The 22,712-nt window shown below is 34.9% G+C and overlaps 1 protein-coding gene across 12 annotated transcripts in view; it reads left to right on the top strand.

Moving 5' to 3' along the window:
* Window positions 1-22,712, top strand: part of pola1 (DNA polymerase alpha 1, catalytic subunit) — a 279,719-nt gene that overhangs the window by 186,781 nt on the left and 70,226 nt on the right. For 6 of the 12 annotated variants that reach the window (XR_010004265.1, XR_010004266.1, XR_010004264.1 and 3 more), the window contains one exon: window positions 18,341-18,434. The exons of 2 other annotated variants lie outside the window; for them this stretch is intronic. Coding sequence is in view for 5 of the 10 variants with exons in the window: in XM_008107337.3 (XP_008105544.2) it covers window positions 18,341-18,434 (94 nt within the window). In the remaining 5 variants the exon portion in view is untranslated. Of the gene's footprint in view, window positions 1-14,466; window positions 14,546-18,340; window positions 18,435-22,712 lie in introns of those variants that run through there. 4 more of the 12 variants (XM_062975198.1, XM_062975200.1, XM_062975199.1 and 1 more) reach the window with 2 other exon arrangements.

The following is a 22,712-nucleotide window of genomic DNA, read 5'->3' as shown; positions in this document are numbered from 1 at the left end:
TTATTAATGACTTAGAATGCATGTTCATCAAGTTTCAGACAGCACCAAATTTGGGGGGGGGGGGGATAGCTAATACTCCAGAAAATAGAAGCAGAATTCAACATTATCTTAACAGATAAGAGCAGTGGTTCTTAACATGTGGGTCCACAGATGTTTTGGCCTTCAACTCTCAGAAATCCTAACAGCTGGTAAACTGGCTGGAATTTCTGGGAGTTGTATGCCAAAACACCTGGGGACTCACAGGTTGAGAACCACTGGATTGAAAAAATGGGCCAAAACTAACAAAATGAAGTTTAACAGGGACAAATGCAAAATACTCCACTTAGTTTTGACAAGTTACACTTTCTCAACTTCAGTGGAAGGCAGTAATACTCTTTGAATAAATTATGCCAAAAGTAAAACACTTGGTTTTGCCTTACTCACCATAAATCAGAATTGGCCTGAAGGCATGCAACAACAAAAGAATCCTCTAGAACCCATTAGGTAGTGTACGAGCCAAAATAGGTGAAATTGTTGTGGTTCAGTCTGATGGTGAAGGGGGATTTGGGTTTATGCAGGCTCATCCAGGAAATGTTGAAGGCTCTGCAATGTCAGTGGAAGGCTCTGAATTGTCAGTGGAAGGCTCTGAATTGTCAGAGAGGCTAGCAGGGAAGCAGAAGTTGTTGACAAACAGAATAGTAGTGGAGCAGAAATTAGTGATAAGGGTGACCTTTCACAGGATTCAGAACATCAACACGTCCCAAGTGGCTCTGGCAGTGAGTCAGAGGAGTCTTCCGTAGATAGAGATACAGGGTTAAGGTTAAGAGGTCGTCATCCCAGACGTTCTTTTAGAATAGCTGGCAAACATGTGGGAACTCAAGGACAAAGGAATGCTTTCTTAGCCTGTAAGCATGGTTAAATAAGAAAGAAACTGGGAAAGATTTCAGACGAAGCAACGTTCATTTTGGGAAGCTAAGTTCCTGCCTTGTCTGTGCTCATAGAAAAGAACTCTTGTTTTTGTTCATGATTAGATCCTGTGTTTGGGTTGCATTTTGGAGTTCATGCTGCCTTGTTTTCAAGGACTGATTTGCTATATTAGAGACTTGGAACTATATTCTACAGATTGCCTTTGCATTTGGACTATTGCTTTTACTGACTGCCTTTACATTTGGATTATTGCTTTCTTTACTGCTTTTATTCAGACTTTGCTATCTTTTATCAATAAACTGTTTTAATCAAGTCTGCTGTGATGGAGTGTGTGTTAAGAGCAAGGTGAACCAGTGCTGAGGTGCAACCGAAATAGTGTTAATATTCTAACCATTGAAATATTCTTTTAACTCTTGGAAAATGGGAATTCATGATAATAAACCCCTCCTTTTCATTATAAAAGTTTGAATGGCCTCCTTCTTGTACCATATCTTTAAATATATTTTTGCCATAAATAATTATTTGTCTTATTTTCTAATAAACATAATAACTATTATATTAGGTAATAGTAATATAGTAGTAATATAGATTGCTTGTCTCAGTGTCTCTACATTTATTCCAAATCGATAGACTGTCAATGACAGATCAGACAAGGGAAGTATTATTAGTGTTTATGATACGTGGTTATGTTTTGGACAGGTCCAAAATTCAGATTAAATAATTGAGTTTTAAAATTGTGGGATCTGACAGCAAGTCCAAACACAGATCTGTCAGTCCTAGGAAATGGTCCCCCGCCATCCTGACACCTTCCTTTGTAGCAGATTTATAAGTCCACAAGATGTACTGGAGACATCCGGTGGAAGTTGTTTTTTAAAAGAATTATCTCTGAGATGCGCTCACGCAGATTCCTTTTTCTCTTTCCTCACCCAACTATAACAAGTTCTGTTTAATAAAGATCAGAACAAAGGAATGGTTGCAGAGATTTCTCATTGTAATGCCTTTCCAATTGTGCTTCCGTTTAGCCACCTGTGTGTCGGTGGCTCCATTTTTTTGGCAGCCCTGAATCAGCTGTTTCGGGCCTTTAAAACGTGCACATGCATTGGAGTAGTTTACACCAAGGTATAAGAAGGAAGTCACGTGTTTTCCATGACTGCAGGGACATATAGTCATGAGAGTATGGGCATTTTGGGGGCAGAATCGGGTTTTAAGCACACTTTTTAAACACGTGCTTTTCAGCTGTTAACCCGATTCAGTGCGCACTTTTCCTAATTGCCATTTAGCCACACACACCCCCTTATATCCTGGTTTCTTCCCAATTTTTGTGTATGTGTAGAAGGGTCCATCATCTAATACTTAAGACACATGAAATTGAAATGATGATTTATAACACACTAAGTATCACTTTTAGAACTCCATGCAAAGTTCTCCTGAATCTATAATGTTTAGCGGGGGGGGGGGGGTATGTTGCCTGTTTCCCGTCTTCTGTAAAGGAAGATAGCAAGGACAAGACAAGAAGAAAGACCTAGCATTAGTGTCCTCTACACGTGCTTCATTTGTCTATCTGGGAATCAAACTCACATACATCCTATTATGGCATGAAAATTTGGTATTGAGAGAGAGGTGAGGTACAGTCTTGCTAAATGGAATGAATAGTTGAAAGAGAACTTGTGTCCTGATCGGTTCCACACAATGCCTTCCTATAGTATGTTTCACAAGTAACAAAATGGAAAGAAAAGGTCCCCCAAAGATAAAGGTTGTCCCAGAGACTGGTGTAAATACTGGTGCCAAAAAAGGAAACAAAGGTAGTCATCTGCAGATCCTTACTCAGGTCTTTTTATTATTTATTTATTTATTTATTTATTTATTTATTTATTTGCGGTATTTATATACTGACCTTCTCAACCCCGAAGGGGACTCAGGGCAGTTCACAGTGTTGGCAACAATTCGATGCCCTCGATAAAAAAACAGTATAAAACATCAAAGTTTACCCTCCCCTAATAAAACATTAAACATTATTAAACACATCACATAAATAGCATTATCTATCAGACAGAGACATAGCCATATATCACACAAAGACATAGCTTCTTCCAGAACCTTCTGTGTAACTCCTGGAGTTCCTTCTCTGGACCAATACCTGAGTTCTTAATCCAGCATTCCACCTTCAGAGCAAATAGAAAACAACCTTTGAATCCCCATTTAGTATCTATTTCAGATGTCTTGGAAGAAGAAATGGTATCAAGACAAGAAGTGACTTTAATAGGTAATCCATTTTCCCAGCAGAATTGTTTCCAAGGCAGTTTTCAATGAAAGCAGTTTACTACCTTCAAGCTGTCACAAGAAAAATGAATATAAGGAAACAGTTTTCCTTCTGTAAAGCAAAGGAAGGGATGTTTCTTCATAGGCCATCTGATCTCATGCTTTTTCTTTCTCTCATGTAGCTCTTCAACAGGTTAGCCAGAGCTGAATGAAATAGCTTAAATACAGGGACTGTAACTCCCAATTTGATTAATAGGTTTTATTAATTTCCTGCAAACATAAGCATGGTCCAGACATTCTTCTTTCTGGTGCTCAATAAGGTGCTTTGCCCTTGGTGTCAATTACCCCACATAAGAGTCAAGATTGCAATAAGCCCTAGAGGATGTTTACACTAGTAAAATAATCCAGGCACAGTTCAGAATATTTTTATTTGGATTCACCCCATTAGCGCCACACCTACTCCAAATAAACCCGACTCCAATTGTATTAATAGCCACACATGTCCCCTGCTCAAGTCAAATAGTTACAAAAGTATAGTTCTTTCATGTCTGAATGGGAGTATTTTAGTTTTTGACAATAATTTGTTCTAGTGTAGACAAGGACAGAGATGGTTTTACCAGGAAATCATACAGCAAGTCAGATTCTATTACTTATGTTGCCATTTCTGGAATGCTAAGCTACTGAGCAATTCTAGTGATCTTAGTTGGTGACAAAGGTAAACAATTCAACAATTCTAAAAGTTGCCCAGAAAGAGATTCGTTTCAGAAGATCTTATAAACAGTAGTCTTTTTCAATTAGGAAGCCACCTCCAGGATGACAAAATAAATATACCTTGATTCAATCATAAATCTAATGGTAACTGTTGTGAAGAATCTGAAGACAAGAAGAGAAGCCAGGAAGGAACTAGATAAAATTCTTAAGTGTACTGACCGATAATCTTGACTTCAATTATCTAATTAAATACCAAAGTTAGGAAAGAGAGAGAATCATCTCAATTGAAATGTGGTACTATAGGAGAATTCTACAGATAAAAGGATTGCCAAAATAACCAATAAATGTGTGTTGCAGCAAATCAAATCTGAACTCTCAAAGTCATAATAATCAATCTTAACTTTCTAAGCCATTCTTCTGGGGTTGGTTTCCACACAGTTTTCTTATTTTGGACACCTACATTTCAACACATTTCAGCTTGTTAGTATTTCTCTTAAGCTGTTGTGCCCATAATTAGACACAATATTTCATTGGTCCTAACCAAAACAGAATAGGGTGGAACTACAACCTTTCTGTTGATGCAACATATAATTGTTTTTTTTTATTTATTTGTTTGTTTTTTGCTGATGCCTCACCCCATTGACTCTTGTTTACCTTTGTGAGCTACTAAGATCACTAGATCCTTTTCATATGCACTGCTGTTAGGACATGTGTTACTCACCCTATAGTTCTACATTTAGTTTTTCTTTCCTAAGTGTGCTACCTTACATTAGTTTCTGTTATTATTTTGTTGTTGATCCCATGTTGTTATTTTTGGCCCTACTCTCTCAAGTGTAAAGTTCATTTTGCATCCAGATCCTGTTCTCTGTGGTATTAGCTATTGGTCCTAAAGTGGTATCATCAACAATTTTGATAAGCTTAACTTTTATTCCAACATCCAAATAATTTATAAAGATATTGAAAGACACTGAATCCTGGACACTAGTCTCAACACTAGTCTCTCCTTTTTAAACAAAGAGGACCACTGGTGAGTATTCTAGTTTCAGTGGAATCAACCAGTTTCAAATCCACCTAACAATAGCATTGTTAAACCCACATTTTATTAGCTTGTTTTCAAGGATATTTTGGAGAAACTTATTAGAAGCCTTACTGAAATTAAGATACACCTCAACCATAGATTTCCCCTGATCTACTAAGGTTGTAACTGTTAGTAAATAATATGTGTGTGGCATGACTTGTTTTTGAGAAATCCATGCTGGCCTCATAGCAATCACAGCATTTCTTTCTAAATCAGTGGTTTTCAACCTGTTTACCAGCTGTTAGGATTTCTGGAAGTTGAAGGCCAAAACATCTGGGGACCCACACATTGAGAATCACTGTTCTAAATCCTCATAGAACAGTGAGGATTTAGAATCTTTCCAGATAATTGAGATCAAGTTTATTGGTCAATAGATGCATGGGTCCTCTTTCTTCTTCCGCCGCCGCCATCACCGCCTCTTCTTTTTCTTCTTCTAAGTAGGATAACATCCATTCTCCCCAAGTCTGCTGGGATATCTCTTGCCCTTTTAGAATTTTTAAAGATTATCAACAGTAGCTCTAAGAGTTTCGTACCCTTGAGTGTAGTACATCTGGCCCTGGAGATATGAATTCATTTAGAAAAGCTGGGTCCTCTTGTATTGTCTCATAACCTTCCTTTATTCTGGGCAGTTCTTTTACCACACCATTTGATGTCTTTTCACCAAACAGTTTACAACCGTTTGCTTTGTTTTCTGTTGTGGAAAAGACTGGCACAAAGAAGATATTGAGAACTACCTTCTCTCAGCTCTCCGCCATCATCTTCTGTGGCCATACAGTTTCCGAATTCTTCCTCTTGCTCCAAAAATAGCAACAAAACAAAACAAAACCCCCAAACTCTTGTTAAGCAACCTATCAGCAATGATTCCTTAGTCATCAACCTAGCTAGTTTAATTTAACTTCTCTGGATGCTAGTCCTGTGGATATTAGCTATGGCATATTGCTCCCTTCTAAAAGAAAGTTAAAAATGAAACAATTGAATTTTTAAAAAGAGTAATTTGAGTGGAACTTGCAAGAACTATAGTTTGCATAAAGGCAAAGCTAGGGAAGAAATATTGTGGAGTATTGTGCTGCAGCTGTTTCAATACAATGAATCCGCAGTAGCTCTGTATACATTTTCTATAATAGCTCATTAACAGAAGTGTTTATTTCAGGAAAATTCAAACTTTGATATGAAATTTTGTCATAAAGTAATTTGCTATCCCCAGGTTTAGTTAAGAAAAGATTTTAAGCATGGGGTATCCTTTTTATCAAGTGTTTAAAATCTGAAGGGTATGCAGTGTTTTAAAATTGCTTTTATTAGGAAGTAACAGCTGGTAAACTGGGATTTCTGGGAGTTGTAAGCCAAAACACCTGGGGACCCACAAGTTGAGAACCAGTGGTTTAGAGTGTGCTTGAAAGTTTCTTCCACAACTAATTCAGGATAACCTGTTCCTTCACTGTTGTTGTGTGACTTTAAGTCATTTCTGACTTATGGTGAACCTAAAGTGAAGCTATCATGGAGTTTTCTTGGCAGAATTGGTTCAGTGAGGATTTTCCCTTGCACTGGGACTAAGGAAGTGTGAGTTGCCCAAGATCACCCAGTAGGTTTCCATAGGGCTATGCATTTTAGTATAGGGATAGCTAGTGAAGCAGGCTTATTTCCCCTTTTCTGTCTGTTTTGGTTCATACATCAGTGATTTTGGAGACAGCTACTGTTTTCCTTGATTAGAGTAGGCATGCACAGGTACAGTAAGAATAGCTTGGGTAGAATTCCATTATTTCCTACTTCAGGTTTGATTGTACTAAAAGATAGTAAATTCATTACTAGGCAAATATCTCATGGGTTTAGTTTATATAATTTAAGAATGGGTTTGCTGAAAAATATCTTCATGTTTTATTTAAAATTATACAAGTAATATAAATTATATTTTTAATGGTTAAAATTATGTTATTCCATAGATATTCTCACGCCCTGGACAAATGCACTCAAAACTCTTAATGTTTCAACCTTTTATTATTTAAAAATTAACCAGCTGTATGAATACTCATACCTTTTACACTGAAGTCAGTTTGAAAGTAGCATAGTGCCTGGCAGCTATGAAGAGATGGGCTAGTCCAGTGGTTGTCTACCTTTGGGTCCCCAGATGTTTTGGCCTTCAATTCTCAGAAATCCTAACAGCTGGTAAACTGGCTAGGATTTCTGGGAGTTATAGGCCAAAACACCTTGGGACCCACAAGTTGAGAACCACTGGGCTAATCAATCTCATTAGTTCTTTAGACTTGATAATTATTGATGAGCAGTTAATTTTAAATCATGTTGGGCATGTAATTGAATAGGTATGGTCCAGTAGTTCAACCAGTAGTCATAGTAGCAGTCAAGATTACCAATTAACTAGTATCTGGCTTTTCTTTATAAATAATTATTTGTTATATCTAAAGTTGTTAATGGATTATAAAGACTGAGCTTTCAGTTGTTTCTGATTTAGAGTAACTTTGCAATAATTACCTAGCGGCCTACTGTATTTAATCTTCATAATACAGTAGAGTCTCACTTATCCAAGCTAAACGGGCCAGCAGAAGCTTGGATAAGCGAATATCTTGGATAATAAGGAGGGATTAAGGAAAAGCCTATTAAACATCAAATTAGGTCATGATTTTACAAATTAAGCACCAAAACATCATGTTTTACAACAAATTTGACAGAAAAAGCAGTTCAATACGCAGTAATGTTATGTTGTTTTACTGTATTTACGAATTTAGCACCAAAATATCATGATATATTGAAAACATTGACTATAAAAATGGCTTGGATAATCCGGAAACTTGGATAAGCAAGGCTTGGATAAGTGAGACTCTACTGTATTGGCTAAACTGAAAATCAATTTTATGTTTTATTGTAAGTTGTACAGGCAATAAGTGTCCAATACATTTGTTATGTATGTATATTTAGTATACCTTAATAATTTAATTGTATATTCTTTGATCTTTCTATAGCACTAAATTGTTCCTAATCTAAAGCAATAAGAATCTTATCTCTGCCCTTCCTGACTCAAAAGTCCCATGAACGATGCATATATATTTTGGTATTTGAAGTGTTAGGATTTGCCTTTTTCTGAGATGGAAATTGCCATGTGCCAAACTGGCATGATAAATGAAATACATCTTTTATAGTCTTCATACTGCAGAATGAAACCAATGACACTTCCGCAAAAAATAAAAAATAAAATAAATTACCCGAAATTTGCAACACATTCATATTCAATTTCATCACAGCAGATGCTCATTAGTATGTTGTTATTAATTGGTATTCACTTTAGGTTTTGTTTAAAATGAAGATAATAATTAGGTTTTAATGACTGCGTCTTTCAGGGGGAGGGACAGGGAAGGGTAGAGGAAACACTGAAAATATTCCCTGGAAAACTAACTCAGTTCTTCATACTGTATAAAAATGTCTTTTCAAAAGATACGATTCTCTGTCAAGAACTTACATTATTTTTAAAGAACTTGTCCTAAATTGTCTGCTTGATGGATGTGCAGAATCAGATGATAATGTGAGCCACCATTCTTTCTAATCAAATTACTAAAAGACTTTTTATAAAGTAAGTCTCTCTAGCAGTTGATTAATGAAGTGGTGCCACTGTTTTGTATTAGAACTAATTGAAGTAATACAAATAAGTTATCTCTCTAGCCTGGAGAAATTATCTTCTTTACAAAGCAGTGTAATAGAGTTGCCAAACTATCCTTTCCCTTCTCTGTCTTAAGGTTTAGAGAAAGAAATATATCTCAGGGGTATATCTAGAATGTATGTTATGGGGTATATATCCATATATTACATTGATACACACACACACACACACACACACACACGGGTTGAATGAAAAGTAATGCCTCCACCATCGTTACTTGGGTTTGGATGGGAATATTTTAATAAATCAAATGCAGAAATAATCCTTAGAATGTGCTCTTTAACTACCACTATTCACTTTTTCACACAATCACCAGACAATTGGATACATTTCTGCCAACAATGAACAAGTTTTCTGAAGCCATCACGAAAGAACTCTTTGTTTGTCGCGCAAGTCAGGTGTTCCCACCTCAACATCTTTAAACTTACTCACCTAACGACACACAGTACTCACATCAACACAATCACCATAAACAGCTTGCATTCTCTGAAGAATCTCCTTTGGGGTGACCCTTCTACTGTCAAGAATTCAATGACTGCACGTTGCTTAAGTTGCATTGACCGACCGTCTGCGCAGAGTTCCATACTTAGCACTTTAACAACACAACCGTTCAATGCTAAGGCTTCCTGCCAAATGGAACTGTAGAGGAGAGTCTACTGAACAAGCCCGTACCTGCCTCATGCCAGTACTGCCACCTGTTGAGTTACAAAGGTGGAGGCATTACTTTTCATTCAACCCTCGTATATCTATGCCTATGGGGGGTTTTGTAGCAAATGTGTTGACTAAAGCATTGTTTTTATGCAGAAAACTGATTTTACAGTGTTTTGTGAAATCATGATATTTTGTACAAAACTAGTGAAAACAAAAAAGTATTTTCATTTGCTGAAGGATGAAAAACTCTTGCTGTCGATATTTTCAAATGTTGATGGAGTTATTTACCTCCCACCTCATATCTGCAGCTAATATATGCAACTAATTCATAAGAAGCTCATAATGAGTTGATGGGAATATTTGTATGTCTGTTAGGAAATTAGTTACATGTATCAATAAGTGGTTGTGTGTTTACTCCATTGTGGAGGTAAATCACAATAATGATAATGTGTCTGGGAAGTAGTGTTGGAAGGACACATGGATGAAAAATATATAGAAGACACTTGGAAACTAGCAATTAGGCTATGGAAAATGAATGTCATGTCTATTGAAGCCCTTAGAAATGGCTTTCTACCTGTCCCTAAGAAGTAAATGGGGTTTCTTTGTTCTTTTATTAGCTCATACTTTGTACCACTGAAGAGCACTGTAATTAGTCAAAGCCATATATAATTATTATATTTGTACATGCTGTTAAATCTGTATAAATCATTATTAGTCTATACGTGCATATTAATGAAACATAGCAGACATGGGAAGTAATTAATTACTAATGCGTTACTTGTATTTAATTGCTCTTCCAGTAGTGAAGAAATGAGTAAGTAATTCCAAAACTATCATTTTATGGGGGGTTAGCTTTCCTGCTTTTTGATTTTGTGATGTAACTGTAATTTTTTTGGTACAAAATATGGACTCTAAATGAAGAAGGGAAAAGATTTCATGGTTCAGATGCGAACTCTTGTTCCTTGTGCTTTAGGCCTCATTCTCAGTAGTGGATGTTTAGACAGTGACAAGATGGAAGAGAAGAGAGCATTTGTTGGACCCCGGGTCAACTGCTTGGGGCACTCAGAATTTTTTCAAAGTAACAAAAAGTAACTACTTTATTTTTAGACATGTGGAAGTAAGAGCTATTTTAAAATCATAACTAACTAAATACTGAGGAGAAGCTATTAGATGTAATGATAACCTGTTAAGTGTTCAAAATAACTTTTCAAACTTTCCTTTGTTACATTACTGGCTAGTATTTTTTTTAAATTTTACATGTCCTTTCTATTTAGTTTATTTTAAGCTTATGTTTAAAAAGCAAAATACAAAACTGATACTATCAACTAAATCAGAGCTTTGCAAATTTTGTTTTTCAACACATTAGTGCAGTGGTGTCAAACCTTTGGCCGTCCAGGTGTTTTGGACTTCAGCTTCCAGAATTCTGGCCATTGGACAAGCTGGCTAGGGCTTCTGGGAGTTGTAGTCCTGAACATCTGGAGGGCAACAAGTTTGACACCTCTGCATTAGTGTCTGCTGCAGTGAATATCTGTATCAAATGAACGTAATGAGGAAATTACAAAAATCTTGGAAATGTATGTTATTACATTACAAATCATCTTTTCAAAATATTAATGAAAGATTTTCATGAGATATGTTGTGTCTCCATACTTTTCATTTTTACAATTTAAAATTTGTGCGTATCTCTTCTAAAGGATTGGTTTAACCTCCAGTTTACTAGTAAATTTGAGTTACTGTGTTGTGAAATGATGCATGTCCAAAAAAGCATGAAGAACTAAACGAAAAGACTGGAATACAAATAACTTCAAAAATAAAATACCTAGGAATCTGGGTTACTGCAAAGAATTCACAATTACTAACAAATAATTATGAGAAACTTTGGAAAGAAGTAAAAATGGATTTGACTAAATGAAGCTATTTAAACCTCTCATTACTGGGAAGAATATCTCTTGTAAAGATGAACATTTTACCTAAATTACTATTTTTATTTCAAAACTTACCCATTATATGTAATGTCAAAAAGTTTAAAGAATGGACTAAAGATCTATTAAAATTTGTCTGAAAAGGTAAAAAAAAACCTAGAATAAGTTACCTGATCTTGACTGATAAAAAGAATAGAGACGATTTGGATTCCCTGATCTGAAAATTTATTACGAGGCCTGCGCTTTAACCTGGGTAAAAGATTGGATGACTTGGGGAAAGGAAAAAAATGTAACTTTAGAAAGTCATGATCTCAGAGTGGGTTGGCATGTGTACACTTGGTACGATAGGGTGAAGAAAGAAAAAGGTTTCGGAAACCACTTTGTTAGATCAGCCTTGTTGAGAATCTGGGATAAGTACAAAAGATACTTTTATACCAAAAACCCATTGTGGGTATCAGCCTTGGAAGCAAATTGGAAGTAGGCTGGACTAAATGGCCTACATACAAAGATATCTTAATCAGGAATACAGCGGACTTAAAACCACATCAAGAATTGAAACAAAATTTTAGTAACGTATCTTGGCTCCATTATTTATAAATCAAAGATCTATAATCAAGATAAAAAGATAGGATTTAATATAAACGAAACCTTTTGAGATAAAATCTTCCAAACACAAAAGAAATTAATTACAAAAATATATAATAAATTACTGATTCAATGGGAAGAAAATATAAGAAGACCAATTAACCTAAACGAATGGGAATTATTTATTTATTTACAATATATCTCACCTGAAGGGACTCAGGGCGGCGTATAATTGGCAACAATTCAATGCCGACACATCATTAAAATCAAACAGCGTATAAAATCTATTACAAACAATTGAATACAGTATAAAATATAAAACATATGGTTAAAATCAGTTCATCCAATATCCTCGTGCTTTATCCATACATCAATCCGGGGCGTCTTTGTCGTTTATTCATTAAACGCCTGAGCACATAGCCATGTTTTTAAGGCTTTTCTAATTAATCTGGAATAAAAAGCTAAAATACACCTAAGCGACGGACTTCAAAGAAAATTGGCTTAAAATGTTCCATCGATGGTATATGACACCAATTAAACTATCCAAGATGTATAAGAATGTTGAAAAAATTGTTGGAAATGTCAGGAGCAGCATGGAAGTTTCTTCCACATGTGGTGGACCTGCAAGAAAAGCACTAGTTACTGGACGAGGATTCATGAACAGTTTCAAAATATATTCCAAAGAACATTCCCCCCCAAAAAGGAATATTATCTTATAGGTTTGTTAGACAAGGATCTCTCTTTGACAAAAAATGAGGACATTTTATTTACTTACTTGATGACAGCCGCAAGGATCGTATATGCAAAAACTTGGAAATTACAAGAAATACTAGAGTTGGATCACTGGAGAAATAAAGTAAGGGAAGTTAAAGATATGGACCAATTGACTTTTTGACTGAAAAAAAACTCAGGAAACCCTATAAAACAAACCGACTGGGAACCGGTAGAGATTTATTTTAGAAGAACAAAGAATTAAGAAACTACTATTAATTGGAAAAGAACTAGGATTAGAAAAACAATGAATATTTTTAGAGGGAACAAAGAAGAAGACCAAACCGCAAAGGATTAGAAAGATTATTTTATTTTTAATAATTTTTCCCCTTTTTTGTTTTTCTTTTTTTTTCTCTGTCTCCCCCCATCTCACATCCCCAACGTTTTTTCACCCATCTTTCTTATCATGTTATTGTTCCCACACTTTCACTGTACACTAACCTGATATTTCAATTAAAAATTATTTTTAAAAAAGAAAAAAAAGGGTGTCACTACCATGAAATGTTTGGAAAACTCTGAACTAAATGCTCAACCAGTAATTCAGAGAAAAGCCTGTTGGACCAAAAATGACTTCACCTTGTCCAGAAGGCAACAAAGGATAAGAACTGGTGGACCTCTATGTAAAGAGAATATACAGGCTTGGATCAACAACACCTCCTGCAATAACAAAACAAAATCTTGATCAGAAGTTCTGGTTGTTTGTTTTTGATGAGGAAAATGTACATATAAATGACTCTCCTATTCTCTTATATAAATCTACCTACCCCAGATTGCAGTTCTGTGTTGAAGGCTCCAAGAGAGGTTAGGTTGGCAATAGATAACATCCTCCAAGAATCATCACGTTGTCATCCTCACTGAATGATTTGCACTATTTATGGTCACTCTCCAAAAGACATTTGTTAGCCAAACAGATGGGGAGCTATTTTTAACATTCCTTTCTCTCCATAGCCTATTGTGGTACTTTCATATCTGTTGTTAAGGTGATCCAGGCGCACTGGAGACTGCAGAACAAATCATTTGCCTCCCTCCTTATTTTAGTGGTACATTATTTCTTTTTGCAGATGGCCTCATATTGGAAACAGTCCTTGAGTTTACATAGAATTTTGCTCCCTTCCTTTATTCTTGTTTAATTTTTTCTTGATACTTGAAAGAAATTAAGCCAGAATCGTTTGTACCTCTGCACATTTGAGTTGCTTTACCTATGATTCTCACTGTTTAGCAGTGAAAAGAGAGTCATACGTTACATTTAAATGTAGCTTGCATCTGATGAAGTACATGCCTGTGAAAACTTATGCTACCAACTCAGTTCTCAAAGGCACTGCAGGATCCCTTTACATACATATATTAACTAATTTACCAAGCCTGAGTAATTGTTACATCTGCTGTTGATATTTATTGGTAACATCAGTGTTAGTTTGTATGTGTTGAACAACAGACCATGGGATTCACAAGAGTAGCAATATCTTATTTTTAAAATTTCTTGGTGGATTCACAAAAGAGCATTCAAAAATCTATGAAGGAAGCTTATAACAATATTGTATATATTCATGTATAAGCCTAAAAAATCTTTGGAAATCAACTCTAAAACCAGGATCAGCTTATCAGTGGGTTAATGTAATAATAATAATAATAATAATAATAATAATAATAATAATAATAATAATACATTGCTAAAACACATAATCAAAGTACTCAATAGAATATACATATTAAAACATATTTCCATAACATACATATTCAAATACACAAAACAAAAGTTGGATATAGAGGTGGAAGTTTAAAATTCATCACTAAAACTATTTGGGTAGGCCTGCCGGAAGATAGGTATTCACTTGTGTCTTAAATTCTAACAGCTGATTTATTATTATTATTATTATTATTATTATTATTATTATTCTCTGCTTTATCTCCCCAAAAAGGACACCATTGACCTGAAAGATTCTCCCAAGCTCTCAGCTGTCACCATTTTACTCAGAGAAGTGGATAGTTCCTTTTTTGGTAAGAGTTAGTACCATTACTTAACTTTTGACCCAAAAAAAATCATCTTCTCTGAGCAGAGTGGGAATTCTTGGGTGTGATAATTGTGTCATTATCGATTAGGGACTTTTCTCCATCTGCAGAATGACACCTGACTTATCCATGGATCATACTGAATTACATACTTTTCCCCAAAATTTGTACATGGGATATATACAATACCTAGCTGAAAGCACCTTTGAAAGAGGAAAACTGGATGAAATGAAAAAGTCAGATAGGAGACCAAGTACACTAACTGTTTTGTGAAGGACAGATTAAACTGTGTGAAGGCAGCTATCTGATTAAAGATCCTCCTGAAATCTGGAAGGTTAAATGTTTAATTTTGGTGTTTTTAAAAATCATAATAATACAAGTTCCCAGTACTAAGCCTTAGATCTCTCCTCCCATCATTTAAAGCATTTCTTCCTTGGTTTCACATATATGTCTTAATCTTGCCTAATTGTATTTGACATTGAAAATCTCTTAAGCTTTTTTGTTTTCCACTAGTTACTAATTGCAAAATTTGCCAGGTAACATAAGGGCAGGAGGTGTTGGTATAATTAAAAAATATATGTGTGTGCATAACTTTTTTTAAAAAAAAATTCTTATCCATTTAGGTAGTGACTTTCAATTAGCCTCTCTGCTAATATCAGGTCACTAAACTCCATAGCTGATGCTTTATTCCTTCATTTGGGTTGTCAGTCGTTTGCTTCAGTTGGCTGGCAAAGGTGGTTGTATATCCATTACGAGCAACACAGCACTTTGCATTTCTGAATTGACAAGCAGCTATATTGACCTAGCGCTTATTATGGGTCAACAGCTGCGTTAACCAACGGAAGGACTGAGGGGCAATTAAAATGAATTGGCAAAAATATATCTTCCTAATTTACTCCAATTTGTTATTTATGCTAACATTGTATGGCTTCTATGGTGACACTAAACAGAATGGACCCAATAATGGCAATTAACATAAAAATATAATGGCTAATCAAATTGACAGCAACTGTTTCTCATCATCTCGACACACAATACATTATCAAAACAAACTATTATGAAGGAGGTAATTTCAGTGTTCTATTCAACCTGCTGCATGTGTGCAGTCAGGGAGATGTGTACCAGCAATTACTGCTAAATCCAAAAAACTAAACAAATAACTTAATCGCTGTCGTCCTCCTTTTTTTTCCTTCTTCAGGAAGCAGTAATCAGGATTTACTAAAAATAAGTGGTGTATAATAGTATAATGATGATGCATATCATAGAATAGCTAATAAGGAATAAAATAAGCTTCTGTGTTATATAAAATTAATTCATGTAAAGGAAGAAAGATTAAAGAATAGTATTAGGTTCACAAAAATAACTTGGAATGGAGTTTTTTTTAATGACCAGGTCTATTTGTCATAGGGACTTGGAAAATTGTTTGGTTTTATTAATAGTACATCCACCATTTACATAGAATTATGACATTAGTTGAAATTGTAGTATGACAGATAATGTTCTTTTCTTTTACTAATGAGTAAAAACCCTTAACAATATATGGTATTGAAGGTCCATCATCTTTAGTTCCAGTGGCCACACCTTGACCTAAGCCATGATATATGACATCTGAAGCATTCCTGACCTATGCCTGCCAAATTTTGACTTGAAACTATATAAAGAAAGATATTCAGAGATTTTTTTCTGGCCTTCCATTCAATTGTCAAAACTATTAATAGGTTTGTCACTATGATTAATACAACTCTATCTTTTATGCAGTTCCAACAGTGGCATTTTCTACTGTATGTAATAATTACTTTTTATTCTGCCTAAAATATCTTGAAACAGTTCATAGACATAAAACAAAATAATGCATAAATCTTAAACGGAGAAACAAAACCCACAGCAGAGTCAGATTTTGCATTAAGTTGTTGGGAAATGCCCAAGGGATAAAAAGGGTAAAGTTATATGCCTATCTTCAACCATTAACTATCAGCCAGTAGCTATTTCCAGGTACTTCCAGATTTTGAGTTGACAACATAGGAGGAATTCTACTGGAGCAGATTAAAGGCTTCTCTAACACATCCTGTTTCATAGAGTACATCTCTTTCCTCTCAACCAAGTGCCTCTTAGTGGTCAACCAAGTGCCTGTTGAAAGATCTTAAGCAGGTCATGGGGCCAGTAGCCCTCATCCCCTATAAACTACCACCTTGAAGAGCAGGTTAATTAACATGTGAAATTTCTGTTTATTTCAATTCCAGTATTCACAGACAGTATAGGTATACTATGGAATTAATCTTGACTATGCTTTCAGTCTTAATAAAGTTGTCAATGAACTTTGATGACAAGAAGGGTCAAACTCTCCAAAAGATCCCTTGGATGTCAAGGGCATTCTAGTTACTTTGGTAGTTCTTGAACTGTTCTTATCCTAGATAAAGAACTAGGTAATTAATTTTGAATGATCAGCTATTTAAGTTTATTGCAGAAAAAATTAACAGATTTATTTTGGCATAACTTTCTAGGAATGCAGTCAACTGCAGATGTATTTTAATAGTTTAGATTTATCGGGTGTTTTGAGTGAGGAAGCTGTAAGCATATAAATATACAAGCAGGCAGCAGATTTTCAGTAATAAGTGGTACTTTTATGTTCTTTATGTAGTTTCACATTAAGCCCTGAAGGTAAAGCTGCTGCACATACATTTCCCCCATCATTCTCTTCACCATAGGAAAAAGCAATGTGAGGGCCAATCTCATTTTTCCTAAGTGTTTGTCCAAGAGTTTTACATGTAATATTCTGCTTCTGTGTAGCTTGCCTTCATTTGAGCCATTGTAGGCTGCATTAAAGCAATATATGAAACTAAATTATAGAATGCTGCAATGCTATGTTTGATCTGTAAAGACACAAAGTAGTACTGAATGTGTGTAATGACTAAATGTGGTCAGATGATTCAGCTTTATCTCCATAGTATTACTAAACATTTAAGAATGTATGAATGAATAATTATAATCTATCCTGTTTTATGAAGCAGCTGGCACTGGTTAGCATTGGAGATGGGTTTAGATTTTAAGAATGAAAGTTAACTGGAATTTCTTGTGAGAGAAAACAACTGCATTCAATTAATGGTAGTACATTCATAGATTTTTTTTTGTTAATGAAGTAACAGGACATACCCATATTGATAAGATACAATACAGCAACTATTTGCTTTTAGGGGAGTTTATGTGTGTGCTTTGTTTTGTCCTGTTTTAAGAACTATTATTATTATTATTATTATTATTATTATTATTAAACTTTATTTGTACCCCGCTAGCATCTCCCGAAGGACTCGATGCGGCTTACAAAGGCCAAGGCCTCAACACACAATATAACAATACAAAACAAAAGGCAAATTAAAAACAATTAAAACAGTATAAACAACAAGCAATAAACAATACGCTAAAACACAATAAAACTGGGCCGGGCCAGAGTAATGGGTACAAGATTAAAAGTGCTGATGTGACAGGTGATATATAGATAATTTTTGAAAATGTTACTATATGCCATTCAGTTAATGTGCTCCCTGAGACTATTTAAATTGTTACTCCCAACTTGAGTAGACTTGTTGAATCAATAGGAACTTGGTAAGTCCTCACTAAGTGTAAGCTCCATCTATTTAATGAATGTGTTCTAGGTAGAACAAACAACAGCGGACATTGTCAAACTGAACAAATAAGAGTAAAATAGCGTAATGATGTACAAAAGTTGTAACTAAGCATGGTTTTTTTTTCAGTAGTGTTACATACGTGTTCTTTTTTACTTTGCAGTATTCCGACAAGGCCCTATTTACCCAGCTGTGCTTCTACCGGTACATTTTTGATGTGGACTATGCAAAGCAAAAGCTTACTAATCAGGAGAAAGGTATGTTAAAGTACAGTTTTACTCTCCAATTACTCTATGCGCTGTGGACATTTTCACCACAAAAGGCTGCCTTCTTCTGTTTTGCTATTCCAATTTGCATCATTATGCTAACATCCTCCACAAAAAGCTGACTGCAAAGAATTCTGCATAAAAGAAGGAGGCTGCATGTTATAATAATCAACTGTGCATTATCTCGTAGAGGAGAAAAATCCTAGGCGTGGGGCCCATATTAAGCTCATTTGAAAGGTTCAGGTTGAATTGTATTTTTTTTCCTTTTGCTTTGCTGAAATTTTCTTTTTGACTAACCTGGTACAAATAGTTATATGATTAACATTATAATATATGTACTCTGATAAAAGATTTTAAGTTATCTACATCTGTGGTCACCTACCAATTACTTTCATGCATACTTTTAAATAAATAATGTATGTATTTATTTATTTACTTACAAACAACCACACACTTTAATCAATTTAAAACAAAGCAAATACATAAATTAAAAACAATCAAACCATACTGTGTATTTTAGGTTAAAAATACAGTTCAAATACAATAAATACAATTAAAATGCATTTTAAAACACACAATCACCCTGCCCCCACCCAGCAATGTGCCCCTTATTCTTCTCCAAATGCCTGCTTGCAGAAAAAAGTATTGACCTGCTTGCGGAAGGCCTGTGAAAGTTCCTTTAATGTTGATTGTATCATCCATTTGTCACACCCATAGGATTATTTAAAAAAAAACAAAATAGATCTACATTTGGTAGCTTTATAAGACAAATCTATGTGTACTTGCCAGTTAGGAAGAATTTCATCCAAATGTATAGCTATTTTGAAGACGATTATAATACTGTGTTACATATTTTCAATTTTCCAAAAGTATCCAGTTAATATTCTTAAGAGGGCCCATATAGTGTCATGGTTTGAGCGTTTGACTAGTACTCTGGGAGACTAGGTTTCAAATCCCTGTGATCCAGGGAAACCCAATGTGACTTTGGGAAGTCACACTCAGCTCCAGAGGAAGGCAATGGTCCCTCTCAAAACAAATCTTTCCAAGAACACTCCATAATAGGTTTGCCAAAAATGACTTATTTGATGCAAAAGAACACAGTATTTATAAATGTAAGCCACTCTGAGTCCCCTTTGGGGTGAGAAAGGTAGGGTAGAAATATAGTAAATAAATCAATAAATATTTTAAAATACAGTAGAGTCTCACTAATCCAAGCTAAACGGGCCAGCAGAAGCTTGGATAAGCAAATATCTTGGATTATAAGGACTGATCAAGGAAAAGCCTATTAAACATCAAATTAGGTTATGATTTTACAAATTAAGCACCAAAACTTCATGTTATACAACAAATTTGACAGAAAAAGTAGTTCAATACGCAGTAATGTTATGTTGTAATTACTGTATTTACGAATTTAGCACCAAAATATCACGATATATTGGAAACATTGACTACAGAAATGGCTTGGATTATCCAGAGGCTTGGATAAGCGAGGCTTGGATTAGTGAGACTCTACTGTAATGATAATATTTATTACTCATCTTTTCCTATGGCTCAAGACGAGGTACAACATAGCTGAAACAGTCAAACAAATACAACACACTTAGAATGCATATATCAAAAGACCAGCACCAATGACAATAAATTGCAGGTTAAAATTCACAGTTTAAAATTAACTGAACAAAGAAATACTGGAACTTTGAAAATGAAGTAGAAAAACTCATAGTTTATTACTATTTTCCAATAAAGTTGCCAAATTTTATTTTATTTTTTGGATGTGAACATCTACACATCCAAAAAAGAACATATAGAGTAGAAGAGAGAAATAGGACAATTCCTTTGAGTATGCACTCACTCCAATATATGAATTTATGTACTACACCCATATACAGGCTGGGCATCCCTTATTCAGTATTTTGAAATACTCCAAAATACAAAAGTTTTGAAATGGGCTGCTGAGATAGTAAAACCTTTGCTTTCTGATGGTGCATTATTCACAAACTTTGTTTCATGCACAAAATTGTTGGATATATACATATATACATATACATACATACATACATATATATATACACAAACATACATACATATATATATATATATGGAACATAATTGAATTTCATGTTTAGACATGGACCCCATTTCCAAGATAACTCATTTTATATTCACATGCAAATAAAGGTATTCCAAAATAAAGAAAATCCAATTCCAAAACTCTTCTTGTCCCAAGCATTTTGGATAAGGGATACTCAACCTGTATATGGTTAAGAGGACAAAGGGATTTCTTTTCCTTTGACTGGTCATGTATATCACTGATACATGATATGTCTAAGAGCATGCATGTTTTTTGGCTGAGTGGGATAGGTACAGATTCATTTACTACTGCTAAATTGTTCTACAAACCAAACATTATATGTTAATGCTCAATAACTACAACCACTTTTTGCTGCCTTCCATCATTCTTCCATCTTTATTGACAATTGTTTAGAAAATATTTTTTTGAAATTCATTAAGGAAGAATTTGCCTCCAGGCAGTTTCTGAAAAGATAGCACAGTGAATGCTGGATCTGCCCCCAGTGAAGGGACAGCAGGAGATCTAGGTGAGAGTAGAAGGCTGTCTTTTAGGCAATAGACATAAACCATCTGGAGAGTAATAAACTAAAACATCCTTTCCAAACTGAATATCCACTACATGTTTTAATGCAAATCCCACTAGGCCCAGCTAACCTGGCCAACCATGAGTCATTATGAAGATTGAAATTCAAACCATTTGGAAGACATCAGGCTTGAGAAGGCAGATATAAATGGTATCTTGAAGAGCAGACCAAGGCAATGATTTCAGCATGTGTTATACTTTTTGTTCAAATTTAAATTCTCCTATACCTTTATGCTTTAAATCTGTTAACCCAGCAGAAGAAGATACATAACACTTTAGCAGTTACATTTTTCTGATGATGAGACCCTGAAGTTCCTGCTGGTGTCAGAATAGTATCTGAAAGCAAAAATGGAAGGTTATGCTGTACTAAAACATCTGTTGATTTAGACAAGGTCAGATATTAAAAGCATTGTCGATACCTTTAGAGGGTATTTTAGTACTTACTGAGATCTTTATGCTATTCATTTGTAAACTGTGGATTTATCAAACAAACTAAATGCATGCTCAGTAAATACTTTTACACAGTTATAGCAGCATTTTACACTCCCACTTCCATAAAAATACTAAACATGTTCAGTTTACTTTCTGGATGAATAAACTGTAAAATTGCATTTAGAAAAAGAAAACGGTTAAGCTGTATGACCTACATGCAAAACACAAGATCTAACTTTGAATATTTGTTTGTATCCTGTAATTTAAACATCGTTTTTCCCCTTCTGTGTTCATAACTTCATGTTCCAAATATCAGTACAAAGTGATTTTTTTATGGATGACTTGCTAGAAAGCTTTACAAGGAGACGATTCGTAATGGCAGTATTTCTCTGAGTTAGTAATGGGCTCCTCTTCAATACATCTTTTGTCAGCAGCTTATGATTAGTCAGAAGGGTTATAGGCAGAATATAGCTGTATTTCAGAAGAAATCTAGAATGTAATCTAGAATAGATGGTATAGTGGTTTAAGTTTTGGAATATGACACTGGGAGACCGGGGTTTGATTCCCTACTTAGCCACAGAAATCCACTGTATGACCCTGGCCAAATCATACTGTCTCAGAGGAGGAGAAAGGCAAACACTTTCTGAACAAATTCTGCCAAGAAACCCCTATGACAGATTTGACCTAGTGTCACCTTGACAAAAATTGCTAGATGACACACAACAATAACAATGCAGCATTGAAAACATTTCCATACACAAGGTTGGACTCCTCTCAGATGTTGGCTACACCTTTGAGGGCAAGAACGTTTGGATGGAAAAGAACTTTCATGTTGGAATAATACATTGAAATGTCAAATAGTTAGGAAGGTGGTGTTGTGGTCTAAATCCAATTGTTAGAACAGAACCATTGAATTAATTACTGAATAATTAACCAACATGCCCATGAATCCCATTGCTTCAGTGGGTCTGTTCTGAGACCCTTGAATACAGGTTGGAATGTAAATATTTTAATAAATAAAAGAAATAACACTCTAGTTGTCAGCAGCAATTAGATTTAGAACCAATCTCATCAAGTGAGTAAATGAAGTGGTTATGAAAACAATCTCTGTACTATCAGCTACTAAAAGTGCTTGTTATGATTATTATTCAAATCCAGTCAATTTGGAGAGGATTGCTCAGTAT

This window comes from Anolis carolinensis, chromosome 3, assembly GCF_035594765.1.
Source record: "Anolis carolinensis isolate JA03-04 chromosome 3, rAnoCar3.1.pri, whole genome shotgun sequence".
Lineage (NCBI taxonomy): Eukaryota > Metazoa > Chordata > Lepidosauria > Squamata > Dactyloidae > Anolis > Anolis carolinensis.
The sequence above is the reverse complement of the archived record's forward strand: the minus strand, read 5'-3'. Positions and strand labels throughout refer to the sequence as shown.